The sequence below is a fragment of the Periophthalmus magnuspinnatus genome, chromosome 8, assembly GCF_009829125.3.
Source record: "Periophthalmus magnuspinnatus isolate fPerMag1 chromosome 8, fPerMag1.2.pri, whole genome shotgun sequence".
Taxonomy (NCBI): domain Eukaryota; kingdom Metazoa; phylum Chordata; class Actinopteri; order Gobiiformes; family Gobiidae; genus Periophthalmus; species Periophthalmus magnuspinnatus.
The window spans coordinates 14,982,676-15,002,755 of record NC_047133.1 but is presented as its reverse complement, the minus strand read 5'-3'; the positions used below and the strand labels follow the sequence as shown (position 1 = coordinate 15,002,755).

Below are 20,080 nucleotides of genomic sequence, written 5' to 3'. Positions count from 1 at the left end.
GGCCAAATCGGGGGGGACACATGGATTGGACAATATCTTATTAGATATGCAATAATATTTCATTCATGGTAGCTCTGTATTATGAAATCAGTATTAATTATGTGGAAAATTTCTCTGCTGCATTTGCCCCATCCCTGAATCCTGCTGGAGAAATCTGTCAGGAGTGGGGGCCCCCATCTCCCAATCTTGAGCTAGGTTTGGTAGGAGTACCTGAGGGATAGCCAAAATACTGAAGGAAACCCACCCAGACTTGTGCAATATATTCACTGATTACTCACAATGTGTTAATGTGTCTTAGAGACAGAAGCAGTTTTGAACATATGACAGGAGAACCCCCAACAGTACTCGACATTACTGCAAGGATACCAAAACACAGCACATCTTGTTAACTTTCAGATTTATTTAGCATCAAACAAATTCCAATAAAATCATAAGAAATTGTGTTCACCAGCACCAAACCAATGTCCCACTAAAAAGGTAAAACTAGAAGGAAGGTTAATAAAAAGCAGGCAGTAGGGCTGGGGTGAGTACACGAGGAAAGCAATATATCAAGAGACAAGTCAAAACACTAGCACTGAGCCAACAGGACACTACACGCTTACAGACAGTCCAGTCTGAGACAGCAGCCTGTGGCTCTGTCAGAGCAGGCTGCTCTACAGTCCTGTTCTTTAGGTTCACATGGGTCACAAACATGTCCGAGTAGTTTATGTCCCGCTGAGCTTCAGTCCCCTCCTCCTGGACCTCTCCAGGAACCACAAGGCCGAGCCCAGAGTAGAGCTGCAGGGGCCCAACGGGATGCACTGTTGATGGGTACGTCTGAGAGGCTGTGCAGGTGTGTGGGGGGGGCGCAGAAGTCCGTCCCCCTCTCCCATCCCACAGCACTTTACCACCCACACCCAGAAAGACGGGCTGACCGCAGGCCAAGAGGGCGTTGTGTTGGCCCTCATGTGGCGGGTCGTGCGGCTGCCGGCGAGGGGTGCCAGGAGCGCGGGGTGCCTCCCAGCTCCTCCCCCCGTGTGCTCCGGTACGGCTGTGCCCCCAGACCCACATGAGTCTGGTGGATCTCCAAGCCTTCGCTGGACCAAAGACAAGAAGCAGTGTGAGCTCACACCCAGGCGGTCCATCCCTCATATAGCTGGGCCAGGTTCTCCAAGCTGGTGGCCTCCTTAATCACCATGTCCACCTAAGCATAAACAACACTGAGTATAACAGAACCAGAGAGGGGCTCATCCAGTTGTTGGAAATCTTGTAAAATAAAATTTTATTCTGTCAACTGGACAAAGGTTTTTGGCATGAATATTTTTGGCCACTCATTCACGAGGCCTCTTCAGCTCTGACAAGATTCTGTCACCATCTTACATCTGTCTGAAGGGAGGAACCAACACACCTTAGTTGTTTTCTGAATTTGTTATTAGTTAAGTGCATTGAACTACACTGAACTCAGTGTGAACTGTCACCCAAGTCCTATTTTAAACGATGTGCAGGTTTAGCAATTCTTTTTTTATTTAATTGTTAGGCTGTTAGCAACGTGAAGCCAAGACAAGAGAACCATCATATGTACCACAACAGGGGAATTTCAATGTTGCAAAGTGAATAACAGGAATAGTAGTATAAAAATAATTTGATGATAAAGAGTCTTAAACCTAAGCATTAAATTGGAGGCTAGGAGCTCCATGCAATGGTGTACGGGCTGTACAGGTACCTGCTCTGTGACGCTGATCCTCCTGTTGGGGTCGATGTCACGGCCCTCCAGTTTGGCCTTGACCCTCTTCCACACACTGACGGCATACGAGTTCCTCTCCTGCACAGCTGCACACACCGAGCACACCGAGCACAGGGTTAGACCATACTCACCAAGGGGTAGCAATAAACAGGAGCAGCAGAGAGCAAGGTGAAGCAGAGGGGCAGGGCAGGGGCTTACCTCGGCCTGTTTTGGGGTCCCGCAGAGCCCTCTTGGGACTGGGGTTCAGGCCCTTATTCACCACTAAAGCACTTGGGGGGGTGTCAGTTGGTGTGGCGATGTTGCGTGGGAGGGTCTTGCGTGCATTCTGGGACATGGAGTCTGGCTGGGTCTTCACCAAGCTACACCGCACGGCTGATGGTGTAAAGAAAAACAAATATATAAGAAAGTCAGAATAAAAATGCATGTACTTTCATTGCACATTATGACTGCATGACTCCCTACACTTTCATTTCCTGCTGTAAAACTGTTCTGAGGTGGAATTAAATAAATTAATGATATTTACTCAGTATGTTTAATTTTCATAAGCATGACATCTGGGTCCCAAGATATGAGGTAAACATGTTAAATATTTGCTTTACTAATAACAGTTGTACAGCCAATCAAAGAAGACAGAGGCAGGCCACATACTATGGCCAACAGAAAACAAACCAGTTGGAAATAACCTAAAAAGGCTATATAAATTATAAGAATTCTCACTACGGCAGTCAAGTACTGCCATTGTGAGAATTCACTACGTAGTGTTCTATTCATGTACCTGTGGCGAAGGTGGTTTGAGCAGAGCTCACTGGACTGTAGCAGGTGGTGTCCTTGTCAGTGACCAGAGGAGATGCGAAGCCCACCAGCCCATTGTACACACTACACACAAAACAGTACACAACAGTATTATTGTAAGAACTATTAGAACTATTCAAAATTATGTGCACTTGGTAATGCGTTCTGAGACCCCCTGACCTCTGGGTCTGGGGCAGCAGCTCCTTGAGTGTGCCCGGCACTTCCTCTAGGAGCTCCAGCTGCTCCTGGCTGCGTGGCTGCCCACTGGCCTGCAGCACGGTAAACAGGGCCAGCTGCATGTTGTCGTGCCATGCCTTGTACTCCATCAGGAAGTGCCTCACACAGCCCTCATAGACCACCTCCTCCCCCTCTGTGAGAGCGGCCTCTTCGTCCTGTGGGAGGCCATCAGGGACATAGCGGTCAGACATACAACATTAAGGAGTGACTAAGAAAGACTGCATTCAGGCATTTAAAGGGCCTGTACCTGATTTTAATTAATGTCAAAATAAATGCTCTTATGTGCCGTTTGTTAAAAGAAGCTACACAAGAGATAAATTATAATCTGTACAATATAATCCATTCACTTTACACTGTATTCTCAAATAATAATTATCACAGAAGCCACAGGATCACCTTTTATTGTTCAGTGTTAATCAGGCATGATTCCTGGTAACAAAGTGCCTAACAATTGCCTGATACTATTGTTATTTGGATTCTCTCTTGGTGCATAATCAGTAGTGTCCTTACAGTTGTCCAATCTATATATGCCACTATACACCTTTGGGATAGTGGCATATAGTTCTGACAAAAAAACAAACAAACGGACAGTCCTTTCTGCCACTGTGATATTGCACCATGACACAGAAACAGCTAAGTGGGTGGGGCTAGCAGTTCAAACTGAAACATGTTCCTGACTCATAGTTTCAAATCAGGTACAAGTACTTTAATAGTATTAACTAGAACTGCAAAAGCATTTAGTTTCACCGTCCTCATTTCATATTTCACACTTTAAAGTTAAAATACTTAAAAAACAAATTGCGCTATTATTGTTGAAGTGTGTGTTGAGGGATTACATAAACTCTAAATACTGTATGTTGGTGCAAAAATGTGAGCAGTTCGACCTTGGCCATAGCTCGGAGCAGGTGCTTCACGTCTCCCAGCTGGCGGTTGTGAGTGGACAGAATGCTCTTGATGGAGTCGACCAGGAGCTGCAGTGTCTCTCCACAGGTCTCCAGCTTTCTTTCCTGCTCCTCCTGTTTCCTCTGCTCAACCCCCAACTCCTCCTCCAGACGTCTGCGGGCACAACTCAGCCAATCAGGGCTGCCGATGGGGAGGTCCAGCACAGGGCTCTGCAACCATAGGACACAGTTACATCTGACACTTACAAGTACAACTCTAACTGTATGTCTCAGTCACAACCACCAAGCAAAGATCAATACTACCAGACATATTTAGACTGATCAATGTATGAGGGGGGGAGGAGAGGATTGAGAACAAAGGATATCATTCAAAACAAGAGAGCCATGGGATAGTCATTAAAGCCTCCACACTCAGGACATACATTCCACTGTACCCATCCATGTACAGAAAACCTTCTGGTAGATGTGCAGGTAACGGACTAACCAGCCTCTGCAGCAGCTGCAGCTCCAGGGAGGACACACTGCTGTTGAACTGGGCTGCGTACGAGCACGTCTGTTGGCAGCGCTTCAACAGCTCAAACAGGGTGGCGTCCATATTGAGAGCCTCTGGGGTGCGTGTTCTCAGACTCTCCAAGTTCAAGATGGTGGAGCACAAGAAGGTCACCTGCAGGACAGCAACCAGTGAGTGGATGTGGAATCGTCATACTCATGAAATAACAGCAAAGCAGATTACCTGGCTGGTGCGCTGGTTCTCCCTGGCCACCATGGCCCTCCTCTCTCTGATGGTCAGCTCAAAGTCCTGCAGGACTGGGGCCAGGGCGGGGTTGGCTCCTCCTGCCCACTTCAATCGCTGCTCGATACTGGCCTCCAGGGACACCAGCTTCTCCTGAACACACAAAGCTACATGTTAGAAGAGTGTAGCTTCCATCAGTTTAAGATGATATAGGCATATCCATTGATTGTTACACATGAATGTAACACTTATTCATTACATCTCCTACTGTTGGAGGACCCGTGCATGTGAAAAGGCAAGGGCAAGGCAAGTTTATTTGTATAGCACAATTCGTACACAAGATAATTCAAAGTGCTTTACAGAATAAGAAAGATATTAAAATCACACAAATCAAAACATAAAAAATAAATCACAAATAATCATCATAAAATTACCATTAAAAGAGAATGGGGCAGAATAAAAACCTTTCAGTCATATGCACAGCTAAACAGAACTGTTTTGAGCCTGGATTTAAACATTGTCAAAGTCGAGGCCTGTCTTACATCTTCAGGAAGACTGTTCCAGGTTTTAGCTGCATAAAACTTAAACGCTGATTCCCCATGTTTAGTCCCGACTCTGGGCACCAGCAGGAGGCCGGTCCCTGAAGTCCTCAGAGTGTGAGATGGTTCATGTGGCACTAACATGTCAGAGATGTACTTTGGACCTAGGCCATGGAGAGACTTATACACAAGCAGAGCTGCTTTAAAGTCTATTATTTGAGCTACAGGAGCCAGTGCAGAGACCTGAGCACAGGACTTATGTGCTCGTACTTCCTGGTTCTAGTCAGGACCCGAGCAGCAGCGTTCTGGATGTACTGCAGCTGTGTTAAGGCTCGTTTGGAGAGGCCAGTGAGCAGGACGTTACAGTAGTCTAATCTACTGGAGACAAATGCATGGATAAGTCTCTCCAAGTCTGGCTTTGGCAGTATATCTTTGATTTTTGCAATGTTTTTTAGGTGGTAAAAAGCTGCAGATGTTATTGATTTGATGTGGCTGTTAAAGTTCAAGTCTGAGTCCATTATTACCCCTAGATTTCTAGCCTGATTTGAAGGTTTTAGAGAGACTGGAGGTGACTGCTGACTGGCCCACAGAAACGTAGAGAAACAAAGATGATGACTTCAGTCTTGTCTGAGTTTAGCTAAAGAAAGTTGTTTTGCATCAACTGATCTGTTGGATGCAGTGGCAGAGTGAATCCACTGGTCCATATTCACCTGCTGCCAGTGAGACACAGATCTGAGAGTCATCTGCATAGTTGTGGTAGGACACATTATTGCTGCGTATTAACTGGCCTAACGGCAGCATGTAGACATTGAACAACAGGGGTCCCAGGATTGAACCCTGGGGCACACCACAGGTCAGGGACATTTTGTCTGAGATACATTTTCCAATTTCAACAAAGTACTCTCTGTTTTCTAAATAGGACTTTAACCAGTTTAGTGCCGTACCGGAGATGCCCACCCAGTCCTCTAGTCTCTGTAAGAGGATCCCATGATCAACAGGCACTCAGATCTAACAGTATCAAGACTGAAACTTTGCCTGCATCAGTGTTCAGGTGGATGTCATTTGTCACCTTGATAAGAGCAGTCTCAGAGCTGCGGTGGGGTCTAAAACCTGATTGGAAAACATCAAAAGAGTTGTTCATTTCGAGGAAGCTAATAAGCTGTTGGTAAACAACCTTTTCAAGGACTTTGCCCAAAAAACGACAGATTTGACATTGCGCACCTCTCTTTTCTCTCTTGAACAATTATCGACCACAGTACCTGCACGGACACGATGGCGCTCTCCTCCTGGCTCAGCTTATACAGTTTCTTCTTCATGTTATTGAGGATAACAGAACGAGGGGGGATGCTCACACTCAGAGGCTGACTGCTGGAGCCCAGGACATCCTCGTGCTGCCACTGTACTCAGATACACCACAGTTTTAAGTACTAATATGGGTTATATACAGTACTATGATGTGAGCAGTCTATCTTGCTTGTACCTGGAACACTGCCGTGTGGAGCTGACTGCGCTGCAAGCTGGCCTTGGCTATCTCCAGGCCCGTGTCCAGCCTGCGGAGAAGGTCCATCTTCTTCCAGGCTGTGTCGAAGGAGGAGGCCAGCACTGTGGCCCTGTTCAGGAGCAGCTGAGAGACACGCCCTGAAGCCAAACACTGCTCCACCGCAGTCTTGCACACCTCCTCCAGAGAAACCTGCAGAGCCCAAAGAAGCATTAGACTGAGGGACATACTGGAGATGTATATCTTGTATAAGATCCATGCAACTACAGGCCTTTCCTTTTAAAACAACATGATTTAAACAATTTGCGCATTTTCACCAGAATCAATGGAGTCACTGTTTGATCCAAGTAAGAGACAATAACTGCTGCTCTATGTGTGTCTAAACATCCGTCTGTTGCACTTTAGGTCTGTCTTGGCCATTGTTCCTTTTTTCCACAGTATTAAAGATGACAAAAGCCATTGATGTTTGTCAATAGTTAAACATTTGATTAAGATGTTGCCCTATCATCAGGTACTTTTAAGTTAAATATCCATGCTGAGCACACCTTGCTTTCTGCTCCAAAGTCTTTGGCCTCCACGTGGCTGACGATGTCCAGTCCCAGAGCAGAGATCATGCTGCAGAGAGCCAGCCCCATGGCTTGACTGGGCAGCCCCATCAGCATCTCCCTCACAAAGTCTGCAGTGAAGGCTCTAATAGGTCGGACCATCTGATCCTCGCTCACCACAGCCACACTGGCAGAAGTGGGGGGCAGGTGCAGTGGCTGGCCCCCTAATGCACTTGGCCCGTTGGTTGGAAACAGGTCTTCAGAGGGGTAGGTACCTAAGCACATGGGAAAGGTGGTTACACGTCAGCAACTATATACTATATGTAAGTAATATAAGTCCCAGCGTATGGATCTTACCAGCAAGCACCTGGGAGAAGGAGGAGCACAGTCTGAAGAAGTCCCTGATTGTCTGCAGCCTCTTGAGGAAGAAGAGCTCATCCATGAGTTGCCTCTGAGATGTGCTGTCAAAGAAGTGCATTTGGGCAGCGCGTGCCTCCTTCAGCACATCCACCTTCCTCCAGGCGACTGGCACCTCCACACAGCTCAGCTGAGATCAAGATCTACAGTTAGTATTGGTTCAGAGCTCTCACCAACAATCACCAATTCAACTAATGGACAGATTGTTAATGCAGCAAATATAATTTACATATTGCAAGCTGTAATGCACTCTTTCCCTGCCAGGGAAAGCATGCAGCGTGCAGCTTGTTGGTGCACATGAACAATCTGCACAAATCAATCTAAAAAAAACAAAACAAGACAATTTAAATGAATAGTATTCCCGCTTCAGTGGAAATGCAGGTTAGCAGCAGTCAAAAGTAAAAGTGGGCAGGAGGAATAAATTTAGATTGTGTTATTACATAGTGCCTTGTGTGCTGAATGTTAGGACAGCAAACACCACACTTGCTGTCCTCTGGTACATGACTGGTACATGACCACCCATGTCTGGGCCTCCTGAAGCAGTTCATCCTTACCTTTTCAGTGAGCTGGCCAAAGGCAGTCTCCAGCTGAGTGAACATGCCGTCAAAAGCCACTAGCAGCATCTGGCCCGCAGACATCTGCCCCGCAGAGGTCTGCCCCGCTGAGGTCTGCCCCGCTGAGGTCTGCCCCGCTGAAGTCTGCCCCGCTGAAGTCTGCCCCGCTGAAGTCTGCCCCGCTGAAGTCTGCCCCGCTGAAGTCTGCCCAGCTGAGGTCTGCCCAGCTGAGGTCTGCCCAGCTGAGGTCTGCCCAGCTGAGGTCTGCCCAGCTGAGGTCTGCCCAGCTGAGGTCTTTGTATGGTCCTGTAGGTCCTGTACAGAGCCATCACTGCGAGGCTGGATCAGCTCAGAGTATTGAGCGCGCAGCAACCTGGACACAGGGGATTGTTACAAACTATTCTCCCATAATGAATGTTTATTTTTTAGAATAGAGTGTGGGGTTGTGTCGTCACACCTCATTCAAATAACTTTTTGAATGAAATTCATTCCATTTTTCATTGTTTTAGGGAATGCATCTCCAAGTTTTGAACACTTGCATACAAACATAGCAGAGTTTGCCAATAATGTTTGTAATTTCACTTTCAACCCTGAGCCCTATATATCACCAGGCATCACATCAGACAATAGCAGTGTGTTTAAGGAGGGGGTGTGTCCTGACCTGGTCACATGCAGATAATGCCCATCAGGCTCTAGTCCTGCAGAGGCTTGCAAGTTCTCAATGAGCTCTTGGAGGTCCAAGCCATCAGACGCCTGCTCCACCAAAGTGTCCAGCTCCACCAGCATGTTCTCCAGAGTGGACTCTCCTTTGATCATGCAGCGCAGAGCCTCAGGGAAGATGATCTGACGGAAGTTTGTGTTCAACTCCTATAAAGCATGAAAATATGTGAAAGCGTTAGAATAGAATATGTGTGAGAAACCTAATGATCACACACCTGTAGGCAGGTATAAACTGCATTGGCCAGGTACATGGTCTGGCTGGTTGCTGAAGGGGCAGGCAGATCCATGTCATGGGGCAGTGGGGGGCAACATTGTAGCAGGGTGCTCAGAGCACAAACATTCCCCATCATACTACACAGCTCCTCCAGGAACCAGGCCCCATCACGAGAGGTCAGCTCCAGAAGCTGCTCTCCTGCACTGGCTGCAGCACCCTCCATCACCAAGTTCCTTCTGTAAATGGCCCAGAGAGAAGACACAGATGGTGCTTTCAGTAAAACTACAACTGTCAAATTCAATGTCATTCGTCTGCTCTCAATGTATCAGAACAGAAAAAAGCCATTTGTGTGACCAGTCCAATTTATTATATACCATGTAGCACAAATGAGACTTGTGGAAGGGTGAGGGGTAGAGCCTACCTGCAGAGAGTGCACAAAGCAGAGGTGACGATTCCTGATAGGCTGAGCGCACCCTTGTCTCCATTCTCCTGCAGAAACACAGCGATACAGTGCTGGATCTCTTGGAGCTGCTCCTCACACGCAGCCGCACTGCTTCCCTCTGCCTTCAGACGTTCCGCCTGGTGCAGGATGCGCTCATTGGCCTCTGCTACCTGATGCTGTAAGGTCAGCTCCATTTTGGAAAGAAACTGACAGGAAGGAGAGGGGGTCTGGGACGCAAACAGCACCTCGTATCTATAAATAAACCATTTATGAATCAGTTAAGATTAAAGACACTAGACATATTTGGCTCTAGTTTAGGGGGTGTGAACCATAAAAACTGTGGTACATACTGTCGATAGATATGTTGACATCTCTCAGCTGTCATCTCCCTCATGAGCTCCTCTAACCAGCTCTTCCACTGGTAGGCTCGGTGGCGTCTTAAGCTGATGCGAGGGTACAGAAGGGCCACAGTAGCATAGCTGTGCAGCTGCTCCAAGCAGCTCCGTAGGAGCCCACGGCGCTGCTGCAGCAGAGAGCTCAGCTCCGCCTCTAGGCTCTCACACTGGCTGATCACATGGGCCTGTCCAGCATTCTGCAGAAAGGCTGTGGCTGGCACATAGCTGGGAGGACCTGAAAAGCAGAGGCAAAGAGGTCACTTTCCAACACAAACCCTTGCAGATCACTTCGCACTTCCAATGCTATGAACGCACCCAGGTCTATGGGGCTGCTGATGTCCTGTAACAGGCTGGCCAGCTGAGTGGCCTCCAGACTGGAGAAGGCGGCCTGGTACTGACTGATGCACTGCTCCAGGTCAGACAGCTTGGACTGGATGGCCTCCTGCACAGTTCTTTGTCGAGACTGAAGTTGGTTGTGCTCAGAGTACCTGCACATACACAGCCATTAGCATCTATAAAACACATTTTCCATGTCTTTGGGTATTGTGTTATATAAAAATTATATGAAATTTTCTTCCAAATTCTCAATTTTCCTTAAACATAAAAATATGGCTGGAGGAGATTGAGCTATTCTTAAATTAGCATGAACAGTAAAATGACTTGTGCTCAAGGTTTAATGCTGAGATGGTGCAGCTGTGAGTCTGACCTCTGCTCCAGTGTCAGGATGAGGTGCTCCGGTTGGCCCTCGGCTCCTTCCAGGAAAGCCAGCTCCTCCTGCAGGGTGACCTGCTGCTTCTCTCCCTTAAACAACAGCTCTTGGAGCATCAGGTACTCATCTAGGGCCTCCTCCATCTGTGGCAGCACTGCCAGCATCTCGTCACGGTTTTTAAACCAGTTTACCTGTAAGCACACAGGCAGTTAGCCCAGCAACCCTAGTTTTTTTTTTTGTTTTTTTTTTAAACATTCATCTATTATATTTTATTAACTAAACCGTATCAAAAGTTATGTACAGAAAAAGATAAATGACATTTCACCTAAACCACCAGCCAGTCTTGTGTGCTAAGATGACATGCCTGCTTTTAGTTGAGTAATAGTTGCAACAACACAATGGACATTTTTACACCTGTACTTGCCTTGATCTCTGCCACTCGTGAGGAGAAGAGGGAGCGTGTGATGTCCCTCTCCATCTCACGTTTGGTCTGCCTCGTCTCAGTCTGCTGGCCCCCTCCTCCGTACACAGCCCCAGCAAACCCCACCTCTCCCCCGGCAGTCCAGTCCACTAGGGGATCATACACAAAGGCTTCCAACAGGGTCAGGAGGGTCTCTCTGCCCCGACGCATCATCTGAACCACCTGCATAGCACCATAGTCAAATCATTGTCCCACACAGGCTGTGGTACTTTCACATGTCAAAAGGGGGCGCAGTTACCTGTTCACAGGAGAGCCGAAAAATCCCCTCCACTCCTGTCACTCCCAGAGCTGTTTCTATATTGTGAGTCATCCTAAACGGGACCTTCTCTGGTACTCGCAGACTTTTGCCTAGCACATACGGATGCACATCATTAGCATTGTTCAACATAAACAAAATGAGCACTGAACAATAGGGTGATGCTTATTGATACTTTGCAGCTAATGTCATCAACATTCCCTGGGGTTGTGATGCTACAGTTGAAACCAGAAGTTTACATACACTATATAAAAAGACACATGCACTTCCTCACTGTCTGACCTAAAACAGGACAAGTTTAGTCTGATCTCATGTTAAATAGGATTATCAAAATTATTTCTATTTGCTAAATGCCAGAATAATGAGAAACATTTTTAAGGCAATTTTTCATTACTTTCTTCAAAGTCAGAAGTTTACATACAGTAAGATTACTGTGCATTTAAACAATCTGGGAAAACCAAGGTGATGATGTCATATTTTTGGAAACTTCTGATTGGTTTATTGACAACATTTGAGTTAATTAGAGACACCTGTGGATGTATTTGAAGACACAACTGAAACACTCTGCTTCTTTGCTGATTTCTTTTGACTTTCCCATGATGTGCAAGTCCACAATTCTCTTCCTCATATCTTTGTGTAACAAGTCTGGTTCATCCTGGGGTGCAATTTCCAGATATGTATAATTGTTTGAACAGATGAATGTGGCATATTCAGGCAAGTATAAAGACCATGTCTTGGAACGTCCTGCCATCATACTGCTCAGGGAGGACGTTCTGTGTCCCAGAGATGAATGTGGTTTGGTCTGAAATGTGCGCATCAACTCAAGAACAAATGCAAAAGACCTTGTGAAGATGCTGGCTGAAGCTGATAAGAGTATGTCATTATCCTCAGTGAAATGAGTACTGTACCGACATGGGCTGAAAGGACACTTTGTGCATTTGCAAACTTATGTGGCTTTTTAATGTTTGGAGTAATGGTTTCTTTCCGGCAAAGGGACAAAGAGCTTAATTTTTGGAGACATGTCCTGTGGTTAGACGAAACAAAAATTTAACGATTCTCATTATGGCCAAACAGTTCGAGGAGAAAAAACGGGGAAGCTTGCAAGCCGGGGAACACCATCCCAGCTGTGAAATACAGGGGTGACAGCATCATTATTTTGCTGCAGGAGGGACTGGTGCACTTCACAAAAAATGGCATCATGAGGAAAGAACATTATGTGGAAAGCAACATCTCCAGACATCAGCCAGAAACTTAAAGCTTGGGCACAAATGGGTCTTCAAAATGGGCAATGACCTGAAGCATACTATCAAACTGGTTACAAAGTGGCTGAAGGATAACCAAGGATATCCAAAACATTTGACCCAAGTCATACAGTTTAAAGGTAATGGTACCAAATGCTAATGAAATGTATGTGAACATCTGACTTTGAAGAAAGTAATGAAAAATTGCTAAACTCCAGAATGTGAGAAGGATTTTTTTTAGACAAATAGAAATAATTTTGGTAATCCTAATTGACCTAAAACAGGAAAGGTTTGGTCTGATTTCATGTAATTGTAAGCACTGCTGTATCTGAGGCTTGTTAGACTTTAATCTGAGCTTTATTTTAACACAGAAAGAGCTGGTTCAGTTGGAACTACAAGTGAAATAATTTGTGCTCTATAACTGAATAACTGTTAGCCAACACTAGCTAGCTTGTGATTGTCACTCTCACTTGTCAATCATCAATTTTGCATCTGTATGCATTGTCACCATTGCTGAACATTCCACCATAGAGATCCATGTGGAACACCCCAATGTGATGTCACTGCAAAGTATCAATTGTTAACCCAAGTTAGTTGTGATCGTTAGTTTTGTAGTAAATGGGTGTCCTTCCTACCTTTTTCAAAGCACACATTGTAGTCTATGTGCACCACCTCTCCAGAGGTCATGTCAATCAGCACATTGTCCAGGTGACGGTCACCAAGTCCAATGATATACCCCACCATGGACATGACTGCTGTAGACCGAGCGTACGACTGGAGAAAAACATTCATAAAAAACAATTATGACAGCAAAATGCCACATTCTTTAATATTTTTAATGCATATAATTGTAGAATTTATTAAATAGGTAAAAAAAAAACAAAAAAAAAACATTGCCAAAATTATAGCTGAAGACAAAACCAGTCTAGGAGCAAAAGACTGGACATGAAATGTTTTAAATCATAACCATTTAGCAGATAGCATTTATCATATGACAAGAACTATGCTGTTTAGAGCTGAGCAATCAACAGTCACAGCTTGTGCAGGTGCTTACCTGTGTGACCCTCCACCACTCACTGGGCGTGGTACAGGAGCACCACAGCTCCTTGGCCAGCAGGTTGGAGGGAGTGGCCTCCATCAGGTCTTTCAGGACATCCTTCATGACGCTGAGAGGCCAGTCGCGCCGAGACACCTCCACACTCAGTCCCACAGCCTTGAGCGCCGGGCCAATGTGGCTGTAGTACAGCTCACTGGGGCGGGGCACCGAGGGCATCGCCTGGGGGGTGGGCTGGCCCGAGTCCTGGGCAAGAACACAAGGCAAACGATACATCCTTGGTTAACGTGACAAGCAATTATGGGACCACATTAACAGTACAGTTTTCCCTGGTTTTCTTGTTATCTGCTAATGTTACACACGATTTGCTTCATAATATTTTTGTTATGATTGTTGGATAGTTGAATTCAATTTCCATCACAGTGGTGATCATAAATTCTTAACCCACATAATTCACTTTAAGTATATTCATGTTGTGAAGAAAATATTATCTTAGAGCTTTCACACATATTAATGTCTAGTCTGGGTCTGACAGACTGACACCGATCAAATGCATTTAAAGACATGTCTCCATCTCACACGAAGCTTGTTGTTATTCTACCTGTCTAAGTGTAAAGGTTCATTATCATATTGGTGTGAAACAAAAGTCACTTGAGTTCCCAGAGCATCTGAGCATGAACAGAGTATTTTATAACAGAATGACAATGTTACATTTCAAAGTAGAGACTTGGGGGGGGCCAGGAGGCTACCAGTCTGTGGCCAGGACAGGCCTGGGCCCTGTCTTGTCTGTATCTGCTGTAACAAAGAATAAACCTTTTTCTGTATTTCAAAACTAACAGGACTTTACAAATGGATTACTTTTCATCTAGAATTGTAATTTTTTCCACAACAAAAACCACCACATGGCAACAATTATCAACTATTGTTATGATTGTTGTTTTAAGACTGATAGCTTTGAGCTGACCTTCTGAGACTGCAGTACAGCCTCCCTCTGCTGCCAGCGCTTGTACAGGCCGAAAAGTGGGGTGGCCCCATCCACCCACTGGATAAGCCCTGAGCGGGTGCCCAGGGGAGTGACAGAGTAGTGTCGGGCGTGGAAGCGAGGTTGCTCCTGCTGGTTGATCTTGGTGAACATAGTGTTGACAATAGACAAGAACTGCATGATGCGCTCATCCAAGTGCAAGTCCTCCAGGCCTGAATCAACATAATACAAGAGTTTGCATCAAAGAGACAATGGATTCGACAGAATGTGTTCTGTAGGCTAATAAGAATGGCTCATATTTATACTGAGTTTTAGACTGACAGGCATTGTTGTCATTCTGTTCAAGCAGCTTTTCCAACCACCAATTACTCACGGACTCCATTCTCACACATTCTCACAGCTTTAGTGGGCGGAGTGTCTTGCCCAAGGGCACCACAGGAGCTGGACTTGAACCCTAGGTTGTTGGCATCTGACCTTTAAAGAGATAGGGGTAGTTGCGTCCATCCGAGCCGAGGAAGAAGAGTTTCTTGGGCTTGGTCTTGGTGGGCAAAATGGTGATGGTGTTTCCAACGTTCTGGATGGTGACTGTGTCTGAGGCAGACACTTCTCCAGGGAGGGCCATCTCTGTGGTGTTCATGGAGGCCAGACGAGGGCTGATCTCATCCAGGCGGAGCAGGTAACTAGCCCTCTTGTGAGTGCGCTGCTGCAGGTTCAGCATAATCTATGTGATCAACAACACAGGGACATTCTTTAGTCTCAAAGCATAATTGTATTTTGAACTATCAACAACAGAAAAACAAAACAGCAATTTGCCCTATTTTGTACTTTGGATGCCCTTCCTGTAGCAACCTGCCATATAACAGTAAATGGCCCAATGGTGCAGTGTTTACATTTGTCCTGTTAGATCCCGATTTAGCCCCGATGTGGACTTCTTTGACTAGACCATAACCAATCCAAGACTAGAACAAGACCAAAGTTTAGTTTAGGGTTTAGTCTCCATCTTGATGTGATGTGTGTGGATGTGTGAATGCAGCGTTGCCCAAGAACAAAACAGTATATGACAGGTTAGACTATCCTACCAAGTCAGAAATAGAAAGACATGAAAACCTGTCATATGCACTTGAACCCACTGCATTACTACTTATGTCACTGTGCAGAGACCTGTTTGAAAGGTATCCAGCTGCTGGCGGGGCTGGCAGGGTTATGGGGAGTGCGAAGGCGTTCCAAGGCCGAGTTGATAGCCTCTCCGTAGGTCTGCTGAAACCACTGCTCATGGGGGGTCTCTACAGGAGCTGAGGTAATGCTGCACACATGCTCCAGGGCAAAAACCACCGGGCGCATCAGGGCAGAGTGTTTCTCCCGCATGATGGCAGTCTTCTCATCCCTGCACCACACATAGCACAGGGACACGGTTAGAAATAGGCCTGTCATATATTGAACTATCCCTCTACATCTCAGATCTGAAGGGTTTCATTTTGGCATTTATTTCAGTTTGGTATTGTACATTTGGAATAGTTTCACTTTACGACAATTCCACTTTACGGTTATTCTGTCAGTGGCGTAAAGTTTCAATATTAGTTTATCATCTGTATTTTCTTAAGCAATATAAAAAGCAAAGCAGACTGACACTAAAACTAGAGCCAAAATTAGTTACTCACTTAAGCAAGTATCAATAGTAAAAAAGTCACATTCACAGAACAGAAATGAACCCTTCTTGAAAAGCTTTAGAATGAGCTTGAGCTGTATCAGAACAAGTATAAGACCACATACACCCATGGACCACTATGGAACCTACCTGGACCACTGAGGGATTACAGAGATATAAGGCCACATATGAATAGAAAAGAAATTAATATTATTTAATGTTGAAAATGATATTCTCTTGTCTAAAGTAAGACACTTCTTACTATTATCATGGTATCAGAACTGATTATCAAGTCTATTCCTTAGTATCAAAATTGAGGTCTAATTTTTAGTATCGTGACAACACTAGATACAATCACAATACAATAAATATTGCAATTTCAGTATATAGATTCTTTACCTATAACAAATGAAGAAAACATTTTTAGACCATGTCCCCATGTAGCAAAAAAAAGCTTTACATAGGGGTACGTAATTAATCAGTTTGACCAATTATTTAATTTTACAATTGTGACTACAATTATTGTTCTACTTGATGGTTGGTGGTTGTTCGCCACAATCCTCATCTGCAGTGGCTTAATATGAAACAAATATAAACAAGTCTTCTCTTTCATATGTAATAGTTTCAAATCATGTTTTAATTATGACCCTAATAATGGGGAGGATTTTCTTCATAATCGAAAAGAACTGGTAATAATAACAATAATATTAATAGCACAGATAAGTTTAGTAAGTCATTTGATAGCTCAAAACTGTTGCAGTTGTCCAACTAAGACCGTGTTTTTATCTGTTGTGGTTTTCAAAGCCTGTATGTATAATGCTGAAGCTGCCCTCTCAATTCAATACATTCTTCTTGGAGAATCTATGGCTAAATAAAGATAAACAGCCTTTTGACAGCCAGTCCGCATGACCAAGGGAGTCTCATGTGTCTCTTTCCTTGAGTCCTATCCTCGTTTCTGTAGGAAATGAGTGAGAAAATCCAGGCAACAGAGGAGACACAGCGAGGAGAGAGGAGACACAGCGAGGAGAGAAGAGACACAGCGAGGAGAGAAGAGACACAGCGAGGAGAGAAGAGACACAGCGAGGAGAGAAGAGACACAGCGAGGAGAGAAGAGACACAGCGAGGAGAGAGGCAGGAGGAAACATGAGCTGCCAGGGGTGTGACTTACGAAATTATATATTTGAATAAATTCACATATCTTTCTTACTGTCACACTGACAACTGCGCAAGGGTACTCTAGGGTTGTGTAGCAGTATAGCAGCCACGTGGAAGACGCGCTTCATCTACTTCAGGAGCAGGCGGGGTTGTTCAGAAGCGACACCGAGGATGAAGAATTCAATGGATTTAGTGATTTCGAGAGTAAACTTGTTAGGTAATTTTTTTTTTAGTTATCTGGTATGTTAACGTGAGCTATTAACAGTTAATCAGACATGTATTCAGTTTGTCATCTATGCTTCATGTAGTTGAATAAACGTCTTAACAGCTGATTATACATGTTACAGTTCACTTGTTTGGCCAGTAGATGGCACCGGTGTTTGTAATACGTGTAAGAAAATTGACTCGTTTTCATTTATGCATTTTGTATTTAATTTCCCCTTCATTTATGAGACCATAAAGGTGATCATTTTCATTTGGAACAATATTGCTTATCTAGTTTAAGGTCACGAAGACTACCTCTTATTTTCCAGTTCAACCTTTTACGCTAATGCAAAGTCTTACCCGACAGAGCACAATTTAAGAAAAAATTGAAAGTAAAAATATAAAGTTCTCAGTTCACCAGTTTGGTTATTAGCAGGCCAAAGTGGTATGTATATTTTCCATTCGTTCATATGCAGTTTTGTGTGTATATGTAATATGAGCGAGAGCTTATGTTATATTTTATGTGTTGCTATTCTATGGTGTGAACTGTGATGAAGTAAGGCCAAAGTAATCAGTAAAAAGAACTCTTGTATTTGTGGACAAACCGGCATATGCTACGTTAGCGTAGTTATCTGATTAACCTTTAATATCTTACGTCAACATACCAGACACGAATTCAGATCGTTGTGTTACATTAGCGTCCTGTACTACTATTCAGCCTGTTATTCTCCATTTTATTGCTATTATTATAACTTGCCTTTAAAGATAAAATGTCTTAAAATGAAATCTATAGTCCAGTGCAACTTATCTACGTTTTTATCTTCATTATTATGCATTTTTTCCAATGGTGCGATGTTTACTCTGGAGGACATATAGTCTGGAAAATACAGTAGTTTTAATGTTAAATTCAGAATTATGCAACATGTCAAACATATTTTGCTGCTGTCCCTTTACTTGTGCTGTTGCACCAATACAAACTCCTCATGTGAGACAAATAGTTTGACTATTTTATCTGATGTTTGCACCCTGAACCCTCGCTTACGTTTCCTCTGTGGTTTCTTTCCCTCGCACAAGTTTCCTGCCCTTGCCTTCTCTGAACTTTGGGGCCCCAATTAATATGGCACATTTGATTGACGGCTGAAAAATAGGGAATCGAGGAAAGTAATCAAGGAAAAGGAAGCAAGGAAAGAGAAAGGAGATGCGGCCATCACATGCAGAAAGTCAGACCTGCGCAGGGTGTTGTTGCTCTGCACCCTCTTGACCTCGTCTTCCAGCTGTTGGATCCTCCTCATCACATGCATGTTCTGTTGCTGCAGTACGCCTAGCCACAGCTCATCCCAGAGCAGGGTGACCCGGCGCAGCTCGCCCACCAGCTGCTGCACCTATGGGCAACAGGTCAACAGCTCACTCTAGAGGTACATGAGGCAGGAAAGGCTCTAGCCTGGAGCACTCACTATGGCATATTTTTTGTAAAAACTCCATTTTGATAATAACAAAACACTAAATTAGTCATCATTGCTATTCACCTTATTCTTCCCCGCCCACTTGCAGTAAATGTGACAAAACCGTGCTTTCTTTGTGGTGGCACTTCTGGTTAAGCAAGAATATTGTTGCCAAAATATGAAATAAGGTAGATTTATTTTTGTAAAATGTTCATGTGCACCAACAAGTCAACACTGCATAGATTCTCTGGGAAGCACAATCGCCCCAATGACGATTGTGGCACCCAACGCAACTTCTGGAATAAGGTGAATATGGATATACAACTCTTACCCAAAACTGTCACTATGCTCTTTAGAATAATCCTTAACCCTGGATTTATCCCTTGACAGCAGCCTGAGCAGACAGTCCCAGCCATACCTGCAGCACCATGACGGGGTTAGCCTGGGACAGCTTCTCCACGATCTTGCTATAACAGTCATGCATCATGGCCTGGTCTGGGCTGCAGTTCTGCTCCTCAGAGGGCTCTGCTCTGCTGCTGTCCACCTGTTCCTCCTCCTCCCCCAGACCATCACTCTGCATGCTGCCCAGGAATGTGGGCAGGGCCGACGGCAGTTTGACCCCTGTCAACACCAATATTTGAAACCAACTACTTCCTTTTTCAGTTTACAAATAAACCAAATATTACAGCTCTGCACCATATAGACCATAAGCCAATTTATGTAGCCCACCTGCGCTCTGAGCTTCCCCTCCCAAGGACAGAGAGCCCACGATGGCGGGGTACAGGATGAGGTGCGGGGAGTCCTGGGCCACTCGACACAGCAGGCTGCAGATGCTCTGTCTGATGTAGGCCTCTGGGTGGTTCAAGCGGGAGAACAGCTGTGGGATGATGGCTGAGGAGCAGTGGAACATTACAGGGATTATAAGCAGTTTACCTGAGAGACTTGAATGGATCTAAGAAGAGCGCCTACCTCTCCAGGGGGCTGTTGGGGTGGAGGCGAGTCCGACCTCCAGACCGTCCCGGAGCTCTCCAGCATGTTTCACCAACAAGCGCAAGAGCCGCAGAGTGGCCATCACTATCAAGTCATCGTTGCTCTGCTTACTGATGTTACAAGACAGGAGCAGTTTGGGGTCGTTCTCATCCAGAGGCACCTTCAAGACAACAGGGGCACTGTAAGGGGCTGAGCAGACCCTGCAGAGCA

At 45.0% G+C, this 20,080-nt stretch overlaps 1 protein-coding gene across 1 annotated transcript in view; it reads right to left on the bottom strand.

The window, feature by feature from the left end:
- Nucleotides 1–380: 380 nt before the first annotated feature.
- smg1 (SMG1 nonsense mediated mRNA decay associated PI3K related kinase) overlaps nt 381–20,080 on the bottom strand; it is a 44,549-nt gene continuing 24,849 nt past the window's right edge. Inside the window, exons 35-64 of the mRNA XM_033971422.2 lie at nt 19,850–20,030; nt 19,610–19,771; nt 19,299–19,501; nt 18,666–18,820; nt 15,596–15,818; nt 14,909–15,155; nt 14,417–14,646; nt 13,453–13,698; nt 13,034–13,172; nt 11,140–11,249; nt 10,845–11,063; nt 10,418–10,611; nt 10,027–10,199; nt 9,667–9,946; nt 9,296–9,568; nt 8,876–9,110; nt 8,602–8,807; nt 7,941–8,313; nt 7,327–7,516; nt 6,970–7,244; nt 6,407–6,616; nt 6,186–6,323; nt 4,388–4,540; nt 4,139–4,318; nt 3,637–3,864; nt 2,696–2,907; nt 2,499–2,599; nt 1,922–2,095; nt 1,703–1,809; nt 381–1,183 (exon numbers count right to left, since the gene is read on the bottom strand). Coding sequence (XP_033827313.1) covers nt 1,106–1,183; nt 1,703–1,809; nt 1,922–2,095; nt 2,499–2,599; nt 2,696–2,907; nt 3,637–3,864; nt 4,139–4,318; nt 4,388–4,540; nt 6,186–6,323; nt 6,407–6,616; nt 6,970–7,244; nt 7,327–7,516; nt 7,941–8,313; nt 8,602–8,807; nt 8,876–9,110; nt 9,296–9,568; nt 9,667–9,946; nt 10,027–10,199; nt 10,418–10,611; nt 10,845–11,063; nt 11,140–11,249; nt 13,034–13,172; nt 13,453–13,698; nt 14,417–14,646; nt 14,909–15,155; nt 15,596–15,818; nt 18,666–18,820; nt 19,299–19,501; nt 19,610–19,771; nt 19,850–20,030 — 5,895 coding nt within the window. The 3' untranslated portion in view covers nt 381–1,105. The remainder of the gene's footprint in view (nt 1,184–1,702; nt 1,810–1,921; nt 2,096–2,498; nt 2,600–2,695; nt 2,908–3,636; nt 3,865–4,138; nt 4,319–4,387; nt 4,541–6,185; nt 6,324–6,406; nt 6,617–6,969; nt 7,245–7,326; nt 7,517–7,940; nt 8,314–8,601; nt 8,808–8,875; nt 9,111–9,295; nt 9,569–9,666; nt 9,947–10,026; nt 10,200–10,417; nt 10,612–10,844; nt 11,064–11,139; nt 11,250–13,033; nt 13,173–13,452; nt 13,699–14,416; nt 14,647–14,908; nt 15,156–15,595; nt 15,819–18,665; nt 18,821–19,298; nt 19,502–19,609; nt 19,772–19,849; nt 20,031–20,080) is intronic.